The sequence below is a fragment of the Miniopterus natalensis genome, chromosome 11, assembly GCF_054644295.1.
Source record: "Miniopterus natalensis isolate mMinNat1 chromosome 11, mMinNat1.hap1, whole genome shotgun sequence".
NCBI lineage: Eukaryota > Metazoa > Chordata > Mammalia > Chiroptera > Miniopteridae > Miniopterus > Miniopterus natalensis.
Genome location: NC_142091.1, coordinates 43,555,282 through 43,574,252, shown reverse-complemented (window position 1 = coordinate 43,574,252; position 18,971 = coordinate 43,555,282). Strand labels below are relative to the sequence as shown.

The following is an 18,971-nucleotide window of genomic DNA, read 5'->3' as shown; positions in this document are numbered from 1 at the left end:
CTGCATGCTTTAGCTGCTTTGGTTCTTTCACCTGTGAGTTGGGTGTTATTACTCCAGTTTTGCTGACAGGGAAGCTGAAGCTCAGGGAGGCTACGGACTTGACTGAGTTTACGTTGTGGGTCAATGGCAGAGCCTGAACTTGAACCCAGATTCATCAGAGTCCAGGTCTCTGACCTGAAATTCTGCCTCAGATGTGTCTCTGGACGAGGCAGGGCTCTATACTCAGGAGAGCCCTGCCCAAACAGCCGCTGTGTCCTATCCTCCATTCTGGGTGCTGGGGGACCGGGGCCCAGACGTGGTCAGGTGTGGGCTCTGAGGCAGAACAGTGGTGTAGGAACAAGGACTTTGCAAAAGTCCTCTTTCTAGCTGTGTGACTTTAGATAAATTTTTCCACCTCTCTGAGCCACAATTTCCCCATCCCCCAAATTGAAACAATAATGACTGCTCATAGCACTGGAACGAGAACATGGTAAGATGTATAGGACATGCCAAGCCTGATGCCAGGCATACAGAAGGTGTCAGGGACGTGATTACAGAGCACCTGAGGAGGCTTGAAGCGGGTACAGAATACTGTGGGACCACTGAGGACACATGCCCAGCTCCTGGGCTGGCCGGGGTCAGCAGCAAGGAGGAGTTATCACTCGGGCTGGCCAGGAGGGTGAGAGAAAGTAGGGAGTCCCCGAGGTCTCCAGCTTGGGGCTGCCAGAAACCACGAGGGGTTTCAGGGGTCTCACGAAAACCTCCTATATTGAGGAGAATTTGTGGACAGACCCTGCTGGTACCCCAGTCCTCACCCCCAGCCCAGCCGCAGATGCCTGAGAGGGGGGCTTGCATGACTGCCTTAGTTAGCCCGAGTGGTAATAAAACACTTTAAATTTATTGTGACATTTGGATTTAATTAAAAAGTACACACTTAGGGAAGTAGAACATAATGGAGAGAGAGGCAGGGTGGCTTTTCCCCTCCTTTTTCCCCCAAACTAATTAGCGTTGTATTTTAAATTGTTTATGTGCCGCTAATCATCGTAATAAATCATTTATACTGAAAAAGACACACTTGGCTGTGCCCGCCGCGCGGGTTCCGCTCGCCCGGCTCTATCGCGAACAAATTGATCTGGAAGTGAATTTATTAACCACTGGGGAAGAAATCATTAGTGCTTTCTCTAAACATTCCCCAGGTACGCTTTATTGCTGCAGTTTATGCTGTAACTAAAAGGAGCATTACCCAGGCCTGTGTTGTAATTTCCTTACAGAGCCTGCAGCCCACTCCCAAGCCAGGGTGGGAGGGGTTAGGGTGTCCCTGCCTCCTCTCCCATATGTGGTCTGGGGGTCCCAGCCCCTTCCTAGTGCTCCTCATTCCAGAGGGGCTCCCTGTGAGGTCTCTGCAGGCCCACGGCCTCGGCTACCCCTTCTGTTGCCTCCCAGCAGAAGAGTAGTTCGCAGTCACTCATGTTTATGTCTTGGGAGTGTGGCTTAAAGTTGAGGTTTAGTCTTGGGTTTGGAAAACCGGCTGGTAGGGGCTGTGAGGTCGCTGGGGTCAGAGAGGCTTGTCATAGACCAGCTTCCCCATGCAGATATGGGAGAGGCCTCAGTGGTGGGTTGATCATAGGCTTGGAGGAATAAATATGGCTGAGTAGGGACCCAGGCAGGAGCAGGGAGCCATAGCTGGGCCTGCCAGGAGCATCCTCTGCAGGCCCTGGGGCCTCCTCCAAGGTGTGGCTGGAGCAGTCTGTTCTGCTCAGCTTCCTCGTGAGGCCTACTATCCTGTGTATCCTGCCCACCTCCCAGTGGTGGGCCCAGAACAGCACGCAGTACTCCACACATGGTCTGACAAGTAACAGACAGCATGCTCGTCAGCTCCCTGGCTGCAGACACCATGCCTCAGATAATGCAGCCCTTGGCCTCGCCAGCTTTCCCAGCAGCCAGGCTGTCCTGCTGACTCACACCCAGATGACACGTTCTCTCTATTTGCACTGGGGCTTCAGACCACGCTCACTCCACAGGGCCTGCATTCTAAGACACTTGTGGCGGGCTTTCTCCCACCAGGTTTCTAGAAAGGAGAGTCACTTCTGAACCAGGATCTTCTCCCTGGGAGCCCAGGGGTGGTGTAGGCTACAAATCTCTGCCTGTCTGCCTCCGAAGCTCACATTTAAATGGTTTGAGCTGCTGGTGCCCCATGAGCTCCTCAGCCAGGTTTGGGGGGGCGGGAGTGGTGATTAAGGGAATCTGGCCCACAGGGGCCTTGCATTTAGCTTCTTTCATCCAGGTCTGTAAAGAAGGGTGGAGGAGCCTCCAAGGTCTCACCAGGAAGCCCCAGGACAGCATCACAGGCAGGCACCCCAGAGGCAGTGCTGTGTCAGCAAGAGCTCAAGGGGCTCCTGTCCCTTGGCTCCTGTCTCTGTGACTCCTGGGGGCAGGATCTGGGTCTCCCTCCTAGCCACTTGCCTTCCATCACCCAGCCCAGGGGCTAGCAGGTGGGCCCTGGCTGCTTCAAGGAGGAAGCAGGACACAGCAGCTGGCTGGGCCAAGCCTGCCTGGAGGGTCCCTTCTTTGAGTCTAGAGAGCACATTTAAAAGTTTGAATTCAAAATTGATTTTGAAGGGCCCTAATCTCCGATCCCCTGGCGCTCGTGGTGTGCCTGCCGCTCCTGCCAGACTCTCGTTTTCTGGTTCAGCGCCTTGGTGCTCACGTCCCTGATGCTGTGAAATTGAGACTCGTCTGAGAGCCCGTGCCCTCCTCCTCCTCTGCAGAGATTGCAGGCCCCTTGGGAGCCCTGTTTCATTAGATGGGTGACGCAGGCTTTGCGGGTGCCCAGGGAGCAGCTGAGTTGCTGTCTGGGGAACACACCTTCCAGACACTTCCCCGCTGGTCCCTGCAGCTGTGCAGCTCCAAGTAGCATCCTATTAAGGGACCTGGGGGAGAGCTCCAGCAGCCCAGGAAGATATGGGGCTTGGTGGAGGCTACAGATAGAGAAAAGCTTGGGCCTGGGGGTTTTCTGTGGCAAATTTCAGGGGCTTTTTCCTCCCCCTGGGCCCCCAGAGCTTAGACTAGACTGGAAAAGTGGTCATATATGTAAGCCAAAAGGACCCTCAGTTGGGGGTTGGGGAGGCTAGGTCTGTGTTGGGAGGAGGGGGTCTCCAGGCCACAGATGCAAAGGGAAAGACTGAGTTCCTGAGATTACACAGATGCCTGAGACAGGCTCCACCCCCTAGTCCCTGAGGGTTGGAATGGAGCAGTTAAATTCAAGGGGAGGTACGGAGGGGCCTTCATTCTTCATGAATCTGCAGGGCCTGAAAGACAGGATTGCTGTCCCTTTAGCTAAGGGATAGGAAGTTTCTATTTGTACAAGAGCTGTCATTTCTCAGCTGGAGCCCTGGGGTGGGCCTCTCAAAATTCCAGACTGTGCCAAGGGGAATTGTTTTGTTTGTTAGGCCAAAAGGTACAGGGGCCTTGGGGTGTGTGACATGAGGCAGCAAGAAGCCTGATTAAGGCTCCTGTCTCTGGGGAGCCTGCCTATCTGCCTATCAGTCCACTCTGGCCAGCAGACTCTTGCCAGTAATATCTGAGTCTCTTCATTCATTAAATGAACTGATGGTTAAAAAGTGAACTAAGGGGCTCAACAATGGGGACATAGTGGTGAACAAGACAATCAGGACCCCAAAATAGGCTTTCATGGGGCTTACATTCTTATGAGAGAGACCAATCAGTTTTAAGTAAAATCACAGAAAAGTAAAACAATTACAAACTGTGATAAAAACTCAAAAGGAAATGACCAGGGAGTCATTTCAGTAAGGAAATAAGGAGGTTAAGGAAGGCCTTTCTGAGGAGATGACATTTAAGCTGAAGCCCAAAGATGAGAAGGAGCCAGCCACATGAAGAGGCAGAACAGTGTTCTATGAAGGGGGCAACAGCATGCACAAAGGCCCTGTGGCAGTAGGAAGATGTAGAATGTGGCTGGAGCACAATGTGAGAGAGGGAGGCAGGGACAGGACCACATGAGACTATCATGGGCTTGATGAAGACTGCGGATGTTCTTTTCAGGCCACTGGAAGTTATGGAAGGGTTTCAGGCTGAGCAGTAACATGACCTAGTTTGTTTGGAAAGATTTCTCCAGCTCCTGGGTGAAGAATGGACTGTAGATACTAGACACAAGAGGCTGGTGGGGAGCTCTGCCGATAATGTGAAAGGTGGTGGTAGCCCTGGAAATGAAAAGCAGCTGGGACGGGGAGCGGGTGTCAGCAGGGGAAGGGAGAGGAGGTTGATGAAGGATCTGAGGATGACTGAGTTTCTGGCCTGAATATCTGTGTGGATGAAGATGGTTAGTATGATGAGGGAAGCTGGGTAAGAGTACAGGGCCCAGGTTTTGAAGAGGTGATCTAGAGTGCTATTTTGGGCCTATTGCTTTCAAGATATATCTGGGACTTTACAGAGAACACCAGAGAGTTAGAAGAATATGCCTCCAGCCCCCCTCCCCCTGCAGATAACTACGCAATTAACTTATGCATCGTTCCCAGTGACAAACTCCAAAGAGCACATGTAGCTTCTGACATCTCTAAGTTCCCCTCACTGAAGAACCCAGAAAACTGCGTGTGGTTCAAGAGTGGGTTCCCTTTGGACCTGCTCCAGTGTCTCTCGGTGCATCGTCCAGGCCCCCTGCAAGTTCTCCAGGGGGTCCCCCTAAAGCTGTTGCCTGACACGAGGCTGTGTGGGGTTTGGCTTCCCTCAGCAATGAGGTGTATGGGAGCTCCTCAGCCCCGTCATCTGTAGACCCTGGAAGGTCACCGAGAGTTCAGGCTCTAGGATACTCCATTCCTAGGAAGGCTGCCTCCACCAGCACACGCTGCAAAAATGCCCGCTGCTTCGTGCTCCCATACAGGAATGGCTCCTCTGGGGGCACTGGGGACCAGAACCCCGCCCTGACTGATAGATTCCTGCAAGGGGGCTTTAGAGCCTTCGTCTTCTGGCAGGGTCAAGATTGGGTCCCAGCAGTTCACTGTCTCTGTGCCTCAGGGAAGAGATGGTGCAGTGCTGCCTCTGGGCCGAGATAGAGCAGGGAAGGGCTGGGGCCAGCAGCTTGGGCCTCAAGCCCCGCTTGGTCCCTCGCAGGTTGTGTGATTTCCCTCACCTCAGTCATGAGGATGAGAGTTAATGAGAGTAAAGCACCTGGCACACAGTAGGCATTTAATACGGGGTATTATTATGCGGTAGAACGTGACTACAGGGACTGCAGGTGTTTGGGGACTTCCACATTCTCCCCTACTGGGTTGGACTGTGAAGAGGAGGAGGAACTGGGTGCTTTGGAGAAAGCAGGCATTGCCGGACCACCTTCAAATGTCTTACTAGAACCAACCCCTCTCCAGGAACTCTCCCTTTCCCATCCTCTCATCGACACACAAGCCCCTAGCTATTGGTTGAGGGTCCCCCCTGCTACTGTGGCTCTGGGTCTGTGGCCCCCAGCTCTCCCCTCACAGTGTGACCCTCCCCCTTGAGGACATGTGCCATATCAAGGCTTCTTTGTCCCTCGTGAGGTTACAAAGCAAATATCTTGGTCTGCCTCTACACAGCCCTCCTCCCTCCCTAGCCCGTGGCCCTTCTTTGTCCTTAGTTTCTGGTTCATGCCTCCTTGTAGACCTCTCCCAGATACCCTTTTAAGATCCCACAGCAGCTAAAGCTTCTAAAGGACCAGCAGATGAGCAGAAACAACTGGTGACCCACCAGAGCAGGGGAGTGTCCTGCCTGGACCGTAGTTCCTCCTGGTCTCAGCCCAGGCCCCACTCTGAGCATGCCCTCACCCCCCACCCACCATCCTCTGCACCCAGGCTGTCCAGGAGCACCCAGATGCTGCCTGAGGGAGCCTTCCTCACCTAGGCTGGCAGGGGCCATGGGCAGATGCTGGCTCCATGAGAACCTAAGCTCCGGAGTCCAGAGGGCTGGTCTCCAATCCATGCCCTGTACCTTTCCAGCAGTGTGACCTTGGGGAAAGGCCTGAATCTCCCCGAGCCTTTATTTCCTCATCTGTTGAGTGGGGATGATCATTTAGTACCTGGGAGTTAATACGAGGATTCAGTGAGATGACAGATATAGTGAATGCTGAGTAAGTGGTGGGATTTCTGAAGAGGCATACAAAGCCCTGACCAAGAGGTCTCCATCTTCGTTCTTTTTTTTAAAAATTGAGGTGTAAAATATAGGCAGTAAATTGCACATCTCAAATGTTCATTCCAATGAACTTTTACATGTGTGTGTATCCATTTAAACACCACCCAGATCCAGACAGAGGATATTTCCAGCATCTCAGCAGGCTTCCCCACACCTCCTGGGAGGTGATAATACACCCCAGTTATTCCAACATCTATCACCATAAATGGTTTCGCCTGTTTGGGAATTACACATAAGTAGAATTATATAATGTGTGCCCTTCTGTGCCTGACTTCTTTCATTCAACATCATGCTGTCTGATTCATCCACAGTGTTATGTGTATCAGTGATTCTTCCTCTTTCATTGCTGTGGACTATTTTATTGTATGAATATACCAGAATTTATTATCCATTTTACTGTCGATGGACGTTTGTGTTGTTTTCAGTTGGGAGTTATTATGAAGGCAATTGCTATGAACATCCTTGTATATCTCCTTTGGTGGACATAAGCTCTCCTTTCTGTTGGGCGTACAGCCAGGAGTAGAATTGTTGGATCATGAGATACGCATAAGTTTTCTTAGCTGATATTATAAAGCTACTATGTCAGGCATTGTTATAAATACTTCATGTCTATTATTTAATTTAATCCTCAAAATAATCCCTCAAAGTAGGCTGTCCCCGTTTAGCAGATGAGTAAATTGAGGCAGAGCGAGGAAGTGTTGGAATTCAAGCCTAGGCCATTGGCCTGCAGGGCCCACAGTCTTAGCATCTACTTCTCTTATGCCCCCTTTAGGGGCAGTCTCAGAGTGAAAGGGGCCAGTTCCTCCACTGAGCTGACCGCCCACCCAGCCTCCCTCACTGGCCCCAGCCAGGAGCTGGAGGCCACACAGGGACCCAGCTTCTCTCCCTCATCTAACCCAATAAGCATGCTGCCTGCAGATGGGTGCGCAGAGGGGTGGTAACGAGGGTGCTCTCGGTGGCTGTAGCTGTGTGTTTCAACAGTTGTTCTCGTTGGCTTTTGATTCCAAATGAGTAGGAAATGCTATTAGTTCAGGCCTCGCCTGCCGCGTGGCCAGGCCCTGGGATAGGAGTGCAGTGAGACGAGAAATTGTGGAGATAAAACTGGTGTGAAATGGAGGCCTTCTCACAAGGCTGGATGTGTCCGTGCGAAATGAAGTTACTTCTGAGAAAACGAGATTTAAAGAGATTCTGCAGAATTAGATTACACTTTCAAATTTCCTTATTAAATGGGATTGATGCCAAGGAGGGGCCGCTGGCTGCCTTTGTTTCGGATTCTACCCTGCAGTTCCAGTCCCAGGTGTGGTCCCAGGTGGGTACGAGCACCTTGCAGGTGGTAGGGACCCAGATTCCTGAAGGCCGTAGACAGCACCACCACCACCACCACTCCACACACACACACACACACACACACAGCAGCTGAAGTGGGTGTGAAGATTGTGGAACTTTCTGGATAACTTCCTCCACTCCACATAGGTCCATGTGGGTGAAACCTAGGGCTCATATGCTATTGTTTCCCTGGGAGAGTGGTATTGAGAACAGAGCACCAGGCCTTTTGTTCACATCAGAGCTTGATTTTGAGCTACGTCCTAGTTTTTGGAAATGTAGTTTTTCAAAAGGCAATAAAGATTCAGGTGACTGTTTGTGTGTGCATTTGTGTCTGTGTATTTCCATAAGCACACCCAGGCTTGTGCGTGTTTAGATGCATGCCTGTGTGTTCTCATGCAACTTACTGAGCAGCTACTATAGTTAGCACTGCCCTGGGTGCTGGAATGAAATTGTGGGGAGAATACACAGACACAGTCCCGCCTCTTGTGGACCGAGTGTGCACGTGTGCCATTACATGTACCTGTGTCTGTGTGCTGCTGTATATATTTGCATGTGTGTCCTGCCCCTGTGTATCTCCAGGTTTCCTAACCTCTGCAAGGCCTCCTGCCTGGGTCTGTAGCGCCTCAGAGGTTAGCAACACACAGGCTAGCAGCATAACAGATGAGTCCAGTGCTTGGGCCCCAAACAAAGACCGCCAGGGTTCAAATCCCAGTTCTGTCCCATGCTATCTGCGTCACCCATGACAAGTCATAACCTTTCTTGTGCGTCAGTTTTCCTGTTATTAAATGGGAATAGTAATGGTACGTACCTATATCATAAGGCAAAATTGTGAGCCAAGTGCTCAGAAGTTGAGCACTGCTAATTGTTCCACCAGCATGTTCTTCCTAAGGTTGCTCTCAGCCCTGGGAAAGCCCAGCCCAGGCTCCCTGCCTGCCCCAGAGGAGGGGAGGGCACCCATGGTGAGAAAGGGAAGCCCCAGAACTATCTTGGGCAGCTGTGCTGTACTGTGTGGGCACAGGTTGGAACCAGTACTGAGGCACAAGAGACATTATGAGAAATACCAAGGCCCACACACCTGTGCCCCCAGGGCTTGCTCCATAGCAGCCAGAGAGACATGCCCTGAGCTGTCACCCTCTGAGCTGCCACAGCAACCCCCTATCACTTGCTGGACACAGAACAGCCTATCAGACAGAGGGGGCTGACTTCCATCTACACACGTTTTCAGTGACCACTGGACTGTCCTTTGGGTCATGCTGGACTCTAGCCAGTGCCTGTGTGACTTTTACCACAGCAGTACATCCATATCAGTTTACACTCCTCAAATAAGTGTCCATCATTAATTTAAGAACCTGAGATGGAGCTGTGACTAAGGTCATCCTTTCCCATGTGCCGTGTGGGGTGGGGTGACCCTAATCAGAGCTAACTTTCAACTGCCAGGTCCAGTTAGTCCTGAGAACATAGACTAACTCCTTTATTCCTCACAGTAGCTCTATGAGATGAGTACTATTTTCACACTCATTTTATAACAAAGAAAACGGAGGCACAGAGGAGCTAGTCATACAGTCAAAGATGTCAGATAAACCCAAATTGAGAGATATTTCATAAAATAACTGGTCTATACCCTTCAAAAATGTCAGTGTCTTGAAGCACAAAGGCTCAGGAATTCTTCCAGATTTACGTAAATTAAACTTGACAACAGAATGCAATACAAGATCCAGAATTTTATCTTGCCATAGAAGATATTATTTGGGAGCATCGGTGAAATCAGAATGGAATCTATAGATTAGATAATGGTATTATATCAGTGATAATTTCCTGGCTTTGATAACTGTACTGTGCTCCCTCCTGTGAGAGAATATCCTTGCTTTGGGGAAATAATACCAATGTATTAAAGGGCATAGGGGCTTCATCTCTAAACCAGTTCTCAAATGAGTCAGGAAAAATATTATAGATAGATGATAAATGATAGATAGATGATAGATAGATAGATAGATAGATAGATAGATAGATAGATAGATAGATGATAGATAGAAAGTAAATATGGTAAAATGTTTGTATTTAGGGAATCTGGATGAAGGATATACAGGAATTCTTTCTAGCAACTTTTCTGAAAGTTTGAGGTTATGTCAAGATAAAAAGAAAAGAAAGCAAGTGGCCGAGCAGGGGAGGCAGGTGACCTGGAGGGCATGTTAATGATGCTGCCAGTTCCTGTTCGTCGGCCCCTCTGAACGCTGGGCTCTGTACTGTGGCTTCACGTGCGTAACCTTGTTCCATCCTCACAGAGACTATTGCCCCCATTTCACAGATGCTAGTCAGAAAGGTGGTAGGATTTGCTCCAGGCCCTCCACTGCTTGGGACAGTTCCCAGACTGGAAAGTAGACTCTGTGCGTTCAAAGTCTGTGCTCTCCGCCTCAGTGCTGCTGTTGACTCTGACCTGTGGGGGAGAGTGGGATGGGATGGCAGACAAGGCATTTCTTCCTGGAGCAGCAGTGGAGTGAGGGCCCCAGGACAGAAGCAAACAAGGTCCATTTGCAGGATGGAGAGGGATGTTATTCCAGGATTCTGCAGGGAGCAGATCCGACATTGCCCAGCAGGACAGGCCTCAAATGCCAGGTGGGGTTATCAGGGGTGACCACAGTGGCTGTAGGCAGAGGAGCCACAGGGCAGGTCCAGAGTGACCTGGGACTGGGTGAAGTAGGCATTCTGGGTAGGATAGGCCTTGGAGGAACTTGCTGGGAGGGGGCAGGAGTGCTCCACAGCCAGGCTCAGCCTCCTATCCAAGCTGGAGGCATCAGTGGGATCAGGAGCCAACGGGCTTGGCAGTTTGGAGAAATCCACCTGCCAGATCTAAAAGGCAGCCGGGCCTGGGATATAGGTGGGCAGGAATTGCTGAGGACTTGGGTCTGGCTGGCAAACCACCTGGGGAGTCCTTGTGAAGAGGAAGGTTTCTCTTCTGCTTAGAGGGAGGGTGCAGGCAGAGCTGAATGACCTCTGGCAGTCCCTCCCGATCACCTGGACTATCTGGCTTCTTCTCAGATTAAAGAGCTGAGGGTGTCTGGCAGCTGGATGAGTCAGACTGGGAGGCTGCCTCCTTCCACCAGCAGCCCGCCAGGGTAGGGGCAGGGTGTGGGACATCTCCTCACGGATGTCCCTTCCACACCCTGGGATTTAAGGGGAGCGCATGGGCTGAGTGAACGGATGTACTTCCCCAGGTCCCCTGTGTGTGAGCGTATGCCGGCGTGTGCGGGCAGGCACAAACGTCATCCATTGTAAAATATCAGTGTTTTCATGGGTGAGTAGTAATTACTGGGTAATGCTTTAAAACCTTTCCTGAAGGAGCACAAACCTGTTTTTTTCTAAAGTCAGGAGTACATTAAAAGGATTACCATGTAGATTTGATTTTTAGATAACACTAAAATGGATCCCAAATGGACTTCAGCAAAGGGATGCTATCTCCTTAATGGAAAGTGCATGGCCCGAGGCTCAGCTCCCAGAGCCAGGAAAGGAGGGAGGGGGGGAAGAGGTGTCTGCAGGGCCGACTGGCAGGCAGAGTGGGGGCTGGGGAGGCAGGGTGGGAGGGAGAGCCTGGACCCTCTGGGGAGCAGGAACCTATAGGTGCCCCCTTAGAGCCTCCTTACCTTTTCAGGAGTGTTTCCAAGTCCCCTGGACTAACCCAGTAAGAGAAAACAGTGTGGGGTCTCCATAAAGAAGGGAGGGGTCAGTCAGACTTCTCCCAAGACCCCAGTCTTTCTAAGCAGAGAAAGCTCAAGGTCTCCAGATGCTCTGTCACCTCCTCTGCCAGGCTGGCCCTGCTGTTCCGTGTCTCAGTGGGCTTCTGGAGGAAGTCACATGGCTTCTTACGAGTTCTCCAGGACCCAGGAAACAAAGTTCAGCACCCTAGAGCAGGGTTCCCAAGCCTTACCAAGAACCTGCTGTGTGCCAGGCCCAGCCTGGGCACAGGTAGGAGGGGGGAACCTGGGGAAGCTTGTAGCTTTGCTCCTCCTGGCCTCCCTGGGTGGAACCGCCGGCTGGTACCATCGTTCATAGCCCTGCAGGCTCAGTGGCCAGGCAGTCTGTCCAGGATCCAGGCCAGAGGGCGATGAAGGGGGCAGATGCTCCTAGTGCTGAGATCCTCCATCATTTTGGGGTATAACTTAGTGGGCCAGGGGTATCCCCTGAGATGGATGAATATTTCAGCCACTCATCCCCTCCCACCACCTACCACTGAGAGCACAACTGAAGAGCCCTGGCTACTGGGGAGGGTGCAGGCCTGCTGCCAGCCCAGGTGAGCAAGGGGAAATCAGCCTTGGGGTCTATACTAGAGGCCTGAACTGAGATCTTCCAAATTGGTAGTTATGCTGGCTGGGTGCTCCCTCCACAGGCCCCAGAGAAAAATAATCCTACCCCGGGACACCCCACACCTTCCTACATCCAGCTCTCTCAACCCCTCCCCCATCTGGCCACACCTGGTTCCTCCCTGTAGGCCTTGAAAGGTCTTAAAAGGAGCCCTTCAGGCCCCCCTTAGTTCTCAGGACTGCCTGGTCCCCAGCTGGCCTCCATGAGCTCCTCAGAGCTATGACCAAGCTGAACCCTCTCAGAAGAGACAGAGGCAGCCTGGGGACAGAGTCATCCTGAGCCCCATCATGCTCTCAGACCAATTAACCTTTAGCGCTGCATTAAGGAAATTAGGCAGCAAACTTCCCAGCTAACAGACAGCCCTGCAGGGACTGGAGGAGGGAGGAAGGAGAGTCCACAGTAGCCTATGATAGCTCTGCCCTGCCCTTACCTGTCCTGTTGCTCCTGGGCTTGGGAGGGCCCCCGGGCCTAAGGGCCACCCCCTCTCCTAGAGGAACCTGAGGAAGCAATGAAGCTGAGAAAGCACAGGGGGAGCAAAGGGCCAACTTAATTGGTGGCCTACACTAGCCCCTTGGACTATCTGAGCCTCAGTTTCCCCATCTCTAGAATGAGACCATTTGCCTAGAAGAACTCTGAAGGCCCATCTCACCTGATATCTGTGGATTTTGAGACTGAGACCCCTTGGAGGCCATGCTTCTCCTCTAATGCCTGAGGAAGGGTCACACCAAGGAAGCAGCTCAGACCCTGGGCTGGGGACAGTCAGGGAGTGGGTAGAAGAGGGATGCCAGGTGATGGGAGCTGAATCCAGAGCCCTGGAGAGTGCAGGGATCCCTTGGAGAGGATGGGGCCAAGAGGAGGGCAGAGTTCAGGAGCTGGTTGGAAAGCCAGGGAGGCAAGAAGGGGTAAGCTATTCCCTCCAGAGTCAACCCTTCCATCCACTTGAGCCTTGGTCAGGAAAGGAGCACCCCCATCCCCACCACCTTCATGAGATGCTTACAGGCACCTCCAGGCTGGAGCTCTGAGACTACCTGCACTCCCCACCAAGCCTAGTCTTTACCACACTCAAGCCTCAGGGTTCCACGTGGATGTCCAGGCTCCCAGATGACACCCGACATCTGCCCCCATCTCCTCCTCAACCCTTCCTCCCTGTGGTCACTCCTTGTGCCTGTGTGCACGGGGTGTGAGTGAGGCATACCTTGCCTGCTGGGAGGTCTGCCCCTTCCTCTGGTGAATGCCAGGCTTAGATCCCAGCCCCTCATACTGGGCATTTTCTTGTATGTTGAGCAGCGCTGTGGGCCCTGAGAGGGGGCAAGTGGCTCAGAGATTCTTATCCTTGTGGGAAGACTGAGGGTCCAGAGGCTGGGAACCTCCCCTCCTCAGGCCGGGTCAGGGAGGAGTCTGACTAGCTGCAGTCATTGCTGAGGAGAGCAACTAGGCTAGGCCCAGCCGCCTCCAGCACACACCTGCCACGAGCTGCAGAGCTCCTGCTCCCTCCTGGGGCTGCCACAAGGGCATCTTATTTTCTTGACACCTCCATGGTTCTACATGAATAAACCAAGAAGCTGTAGCCTGACTTTTGGGGTTAAAATGGATAAATGGACAAGCTGTGTGAGAAGTCTTGAGGAGGCAAAGAGAACTGGGAGTTCTAGTGGACCCCATACCATTGGGAGATTTCATCCTTAGGGTTGCAGGAGAGGCCAATGGGATGGTGGCTGCGTGAGGAGGGCTTCAGGCCCCCTGTAGATCAGGCTGCAGAGGGGCAGTGGTCGCATGGGGTGGAACAACTCAGGGGGACAGACCTTGGGGCCATGTGTGTGCCCTGCAGCAGAGCAGACGCGGGGCTCCCCGTGTTGCCTGGAGCTTCCAGACGGACCGTCCCAGGGGAGGGGAGCGGGCTGTGTCATGCAGCCAAAGGGCAGGACCCAGGGCCAGGGAGGAGAGTGCTGGGAGAAAGTGAGGGCTCCTTGGAACCCCAATCTTGGAGGGGGCGCAGCAGCGAGAAGCAGCGGGCTCCCGTTCTCAGAGGGCACAGAGCCTCAGCTCCCCCTCAGTCCATCTGTCTCTTGTCTGTCCGTTGGCAGGCGTGCCGATGCTGTCCGTCCAGCCCAAAGGGAAGCAGAAGGGCTGTGCCGGCTGCAACCGCAAGATCAAGGACCGCTACCTGTTGAAGGCTCTGGACAAGTACTGGCACGAGGACTGCCTCAAGTGCGCCTGCTGCGACTGCCGCCTGGGCGAGGTGGGCTCCACCCTCTACACCAAGGCCAACCTCATCCTGTGCCGCAGAGACTACCTGAGGTGGGCCACCCCCCACCGCTTGGTCCTTCTCAGAGAGCCCGGGTCCTCCAGGGCCCAGCGTGGCCCTGCCCGGGCTGTAGACCCAGGAACCGGAGCGCACAGCCCACGTGCGTGCTCATCTGCGACCGTCCTGCCCCTGCCCTTGCCCTGCTCCCCCAAACGCTGCAGACCCCCCCAGGGCAGGGCCGTGCCTTTAACTCGTGGGACTCAGTGGCCAGCACAAGTTCCGGGTAGGCATCTGTAACCATGGGCACCTGAGATGTGCTTCCCAAGGGCATCAACTTATCCCTGCCACTGCCCTTGTCAGGTGCTTCTGACCCACCCTGTCCCTGGATCTGGGAGGGAATGCCTCAGAGGGGCTTCCAGGAGCAGGTAGGAAAGCTCTGACTGCTCTGGGCCCTCCTTCCCACCTCTCCCCAGTGCCTCTCCCCCACCTTTCCTGAAGGGCCCTGGGATTAGATGGCCCAGATGCCTGGGGAGCTTGGCAGGTAGCCAGACCCTGGGAGAAGGACCGCAGAGGTCAAAACTGAAAGACCTGGGTTTGAATGAACTCTGCGCCTCGGTTTCCCCCCTCTGTGAAGTGGAAAGAATAACTCTTCCCGCTTTGCATTCATCAGAACTCTAACCCACCCTCCCCCGCAGCCTGGGTCCTGTTTCCCAGGGACTGCCTCCCCCAATTAACCCTCCCTTAGGCCATCTATGACATCAGCAAGGCTGGAAGGAGGCCACAGAGCAAGCGCCTTGGCTGAGACCCAGCACCTGCATTTGGCTCTCACACGGGCTGCTGGGAGGTGGCTGGGCCTTGTGGGGAAGAAAGGCCCATCTCATTAATTAATAGGTCGGGGCAAGGGATTCTTGGGGCTCCCTCTGCTGAGGTGTGGGTATGTTGCGGGATAGGCTTATCAGTGGAGGCTCCCTCTGCTTCCCTGGAGAGCCTGAGGTTTACCTGCCTGTACCTTCTCTTTCAACCTCTGCCTTTTGCAGGGGTTTGTTTTTGTTTTTAAGTGGTGCAAAACCAGGACCTGTGACTCAGTGCTCCTGGCTGGGGCTGGAAGAGAGGCTGAGGCCAGGAGGGAGGGGTATAGGAAGGGATGCTCCTGGGACTCACCCCTCAATTACCTGGAAAGGGTGACCAAGTCTGGAGGTTTAGGGCATCCCCCGGGGGTTGGACCTACCAGGTTGAGAGGAGGGGGCAAACTGTCTGATGAGTCCACAGGACCTGGAGAGGGTGGCCCATAGTGCAGGTTGGGCTTGTCGGCAGAGTTGAAGCACCCACAAGCCTTCTGGGCCCTGCCAGCAACTGGAGCCTGAGGTATTTTCCTGGGTTCTGGCAGAGGCCAAGGGATGACTCTGGGGCCAGGTAGGCCAGTGGGCCAGAATGGGGGTGCAGCTTCTTTGAGCTTTTTAGCCCCAGAACATGGCTCTCCTGAGCCTGCCCCCTCTGCAGCCTGCTCATGGGACTGGTGGCAAGAATGGCCCGTCTTGGCAGGCAGATGCTGTGGCCCAGCCTTTGTCTGCCTTAATCTGAGCCACCACGCAGCTTGGACTGATGAATAATGGAGCCTAACTAGTCTACCGACGCCTGAGCTTGAGCTGGACAAATCAGGGATTAGAGGGGCCTCCCGCCTGCCTCTCAGCCCTCTTGCCTCACTTGGGGCTTTCTCTGCCAGTGTGCAGAAAAGAAGCTGAGAGCAGCCTGGCTGGCTCAGACCATTGAAACATCCAGCCAAGGATTAGCCTGCACGGGAGGCTGTCAGCTCCCTCTCCCTAGAACTTTGCAACCGGCAGCTAAGAGAAGGGTTGTCTGCCCCAAAGAGGCACTGTGCCAGGAGTCCTTCGAACTTCTTTTTGACATCAGTCCTGTTGTAGAAACATCTTTGAACAGGATCACCTAGTCCAGCATTCCATTTTAAAGAAGGATGAACTGAGGTGCACAGAAAGGAAAATAGGACTTAGACAAGTCACATAGTTGAGTTGATAGCTGAAAAAGACCTCCTCGTGGGGTTGTTGTCGAGATTAAATGAGCTGATCTTTGTAAAGCCCTTAGAACAGTGCCTGGTACATAATAAACACTATATAGATGTTTACTACATGAGTTGTGACTGAGCATTTATAGAAGTTCTCACAACAAGCCTGTGAAGGTTGTATCTCAGTCACTATTTTACAGTTGAAATAAATGAGGCTCAGAGAGACTTAGTGACTTGCCTGAGGACACACAGCCTATGATTTACCAACTACCTCTAAATTCTAGCTTGTATGAATCTGAAGTCCTGCTCAAGGTCCAGCCCATTACTGTGATGGCACAAAATTTACAGAGATAGGTGGGGCCACGGGTGGAGGCAACTGCCCTGGTTAGCTCCTGAGCACTCTGCACCCTTCCCCCTGCAGGCTCTTTGGCACCACAGGAAACTGCGCTGCCTGCAGCAAGCTGATCCCAGCCTTCGAGATGGTGATGCGGGCCCGGGACAATGTGTATCACCTTGACTGCTTCGCCTGCCAGCTCTGCAACCAGAGGTGAGTGCTAGAGTGGGTGAAGATCCAACATGTTCACCAGACCCCAGCCAATTCCTCCTGAAACAGAAGCTGTGGAGGCCTGCATGCAGTTGTGCGCTCTGTGTGTGCATGTGGCTGCATGTGCACGCTGTCCTGAGTACACGTGTACATATGAGTGTTTCATGTATGCCTAAGACCTGTAGCTAAATGTGCATGCTCCAACACTGTGTGTACATATTTGTGGCACATTTCTGCATGAACGTAATGGATGGGAGTATGTGTGTGCTTATTGTGTATGCACAGTGTGTCATGTGCATGTGTGTTTTTAAATGTCCACATCCATATGGGCATGTGCACCTGATGGAATATGCACATGCTTCTAGGTGTTCATATACAAATGGAGGTATGTGTGTCCTCTGTGTGCAAGATGAGTGGGCATGTGCAGAAAAAGACCTGTTTTAAATGTGCATGTAAAAGGGTTCTGTGCACATGCCCTGTGCCCTTGTGTGTGTGCCATGTGCATGTCTGTTCTAGTGAGACTGGGTTCCTAGCCTGGAGGGCGAAATCCCTTCAGGGAACAGCCCCTCATCGCTGACCCCTCTCCTGTGATTCTGGTTCCAGCCCAGCCTCCTTTCTGGTCTTTGGCCCCTGCTCAGTGCCCCAGCCTGTGGGAGGCCCTTTTCTCAGGAGCCCCCAGGACAAGAAGGAGCTTATACAAGTATTCACAGAGGACAGGTCCAGAGGGACTGCAGGCCACACTGGTGTCTGGCTGGGGCTCCGGCCAGATCCACTGCTGGGAGGGCTCAGTGAAGTTGCAGCGCCACCTGGTGGTTGGACTGGGATCTGCTGGGACCAGGCCTGTGACCCTGGGGTCCCACTAAAGGCTCAGCCACCCTGGGGACATCTTTGAGGAAAGGGCTGACTCCTCCAGTACTTAAGGAAGACTGGATGAAGGGAGGGGCAAAGCAGAGCCTTCTCTGGGTAGGAGGGAAGAGGGTGGGACAGGATCATTTCCTTCTGGAAGGATGCTCTTGGAAACGCACAAGTTCTGTTTAGAGAAAGTGCCCTTCACTGCACCATCCTCTTAACTTGGTGAGGGGACAGAGGGATGGAAAAATCAACCATTTTATCCCTTCCTCCCTTCCACCTCTACCTCTCTCCTCTGGGCCTTTTCCTGTTTCTTTGTTCCTCTCTCTCTCTCTCCATCTCTGGGACAGGAATAGGCTGTTCCTACCCCTCCCATCTAACCCCACCCTCTATGGGGGATCTGACTATGGAAGACCTGTGGCCCAGGCTTGGGTCTCGGTCCTGTACCTCAGGCTGCAGGGCCTGGCAGAGGGTTGGGCTCTCCCAGGGATTTGGGGGAATCCCCTCTGGAAAGTTCAAGGAGCAAGCTCCCCAGGACCTCACGTCCCATGTGTCTCCCTCCCAGCCAGGCTGGGTCCTGTCTGGAGCCCCCGCCCTCTCGGGCCCTTCCATGTCTTCTTTCCTGCTTGGATTTTCCAGGTTTTGTGTGGGAGACAAATTCTTCCTGAAGAACAACATGATCTTGTGTCAGATGGACTATGAGGAGGGGCAGCTCAACGGCACCTTTGACGCACAGGTTCAGTAGTGCCCGGCGCCTGGCCCCCGCCCGCCTGCCCACCCGCCTGGCTGGCCGCCACGCTCCCGCCGAGTAGAACTCCGTCGGTCGGCCCTCCCTCTGCCTCTGCCCGTCTGTGTGTGACCCCTCCTGGGGCCAGGCTGGGCCTGTACAGTCTGTCTTCTGTATATAAATGGGAACATTTATTTTATGAGAAATGTAATGCGATTTTATTACTGGCGTGGATTAAACTTATGAATGTTTCCGGGGAGGTTACTCTGCGTTGATCACATGACTGACACAGATCTGGGTTCCCTCCCTGCTGCTTGGGGGTGGGCGGCCCCCCCTTGGCCCTTGGGGGTGGAGGGACACAGAGCAAGGCATGGTGCTCTCCGGTGGGTGTTGGGGGAAGAAGCTGGAGGGAAGGGGATAGCACCAAGTACCCCACAGCCAGAGGTGGGAATTGGGGTGCCCTTCCCTTTCCCTGGCTGAGCATATACCCCGATTCTGAGCAGGCCCCCAAGATGACGAGAGACAAGATGAAACCCTTTCTTCCCTGGGTTCCTCTTTTACATCCATCCACTGAGACCCCCTCTGTCTGCCCAGACAGTAACCTAGCTCTGACCTCCTCCACAAAGGACCCCAAATCCTGAGCCCCCTGCCATAGGAGGACTATCCTAAAATCCCTCTTTGCTCTTGGGGTGATGGGCAGCATTTGCCGTCTCCTCCCTGCAGCTCGGGCCTGACATGGGGCCCAGCTTTCTGC

At 53.3% G+C, this 18,971-nt stretch overlaps 1 protein-coding gene across 1 annotated transcript in view; it reads left to right on the top strand.

Moving 5' to 3' along the window:
* LMO1 (LIM domain only 1) overlaps positions 1-18,439 on the top strand; it is a 31,638-nt gene extending 13,199 nt beyond the window's left edge. The window contains exons 2-4 of the mRNA XM_016213981.2: positions 13,917-14,130; positions 16,519-16,644; positions 18,130-18,439. Of these exons, the coding sequence (XP_016069467.1) occupies positions 13,917-14,130; positions 16,519-16,644; positions 18,130-18,235 (446 nt within the window). The 3' untranslated portion in view covers positions 18,236-18,439. The remainder of the gene's footprint in view (positions 1-13,916; positions 14,131-16,518; positions 16,645-18,129) is intronic.
* Positions 18,440-18,971: the final 532 nt, after the last annotated feature.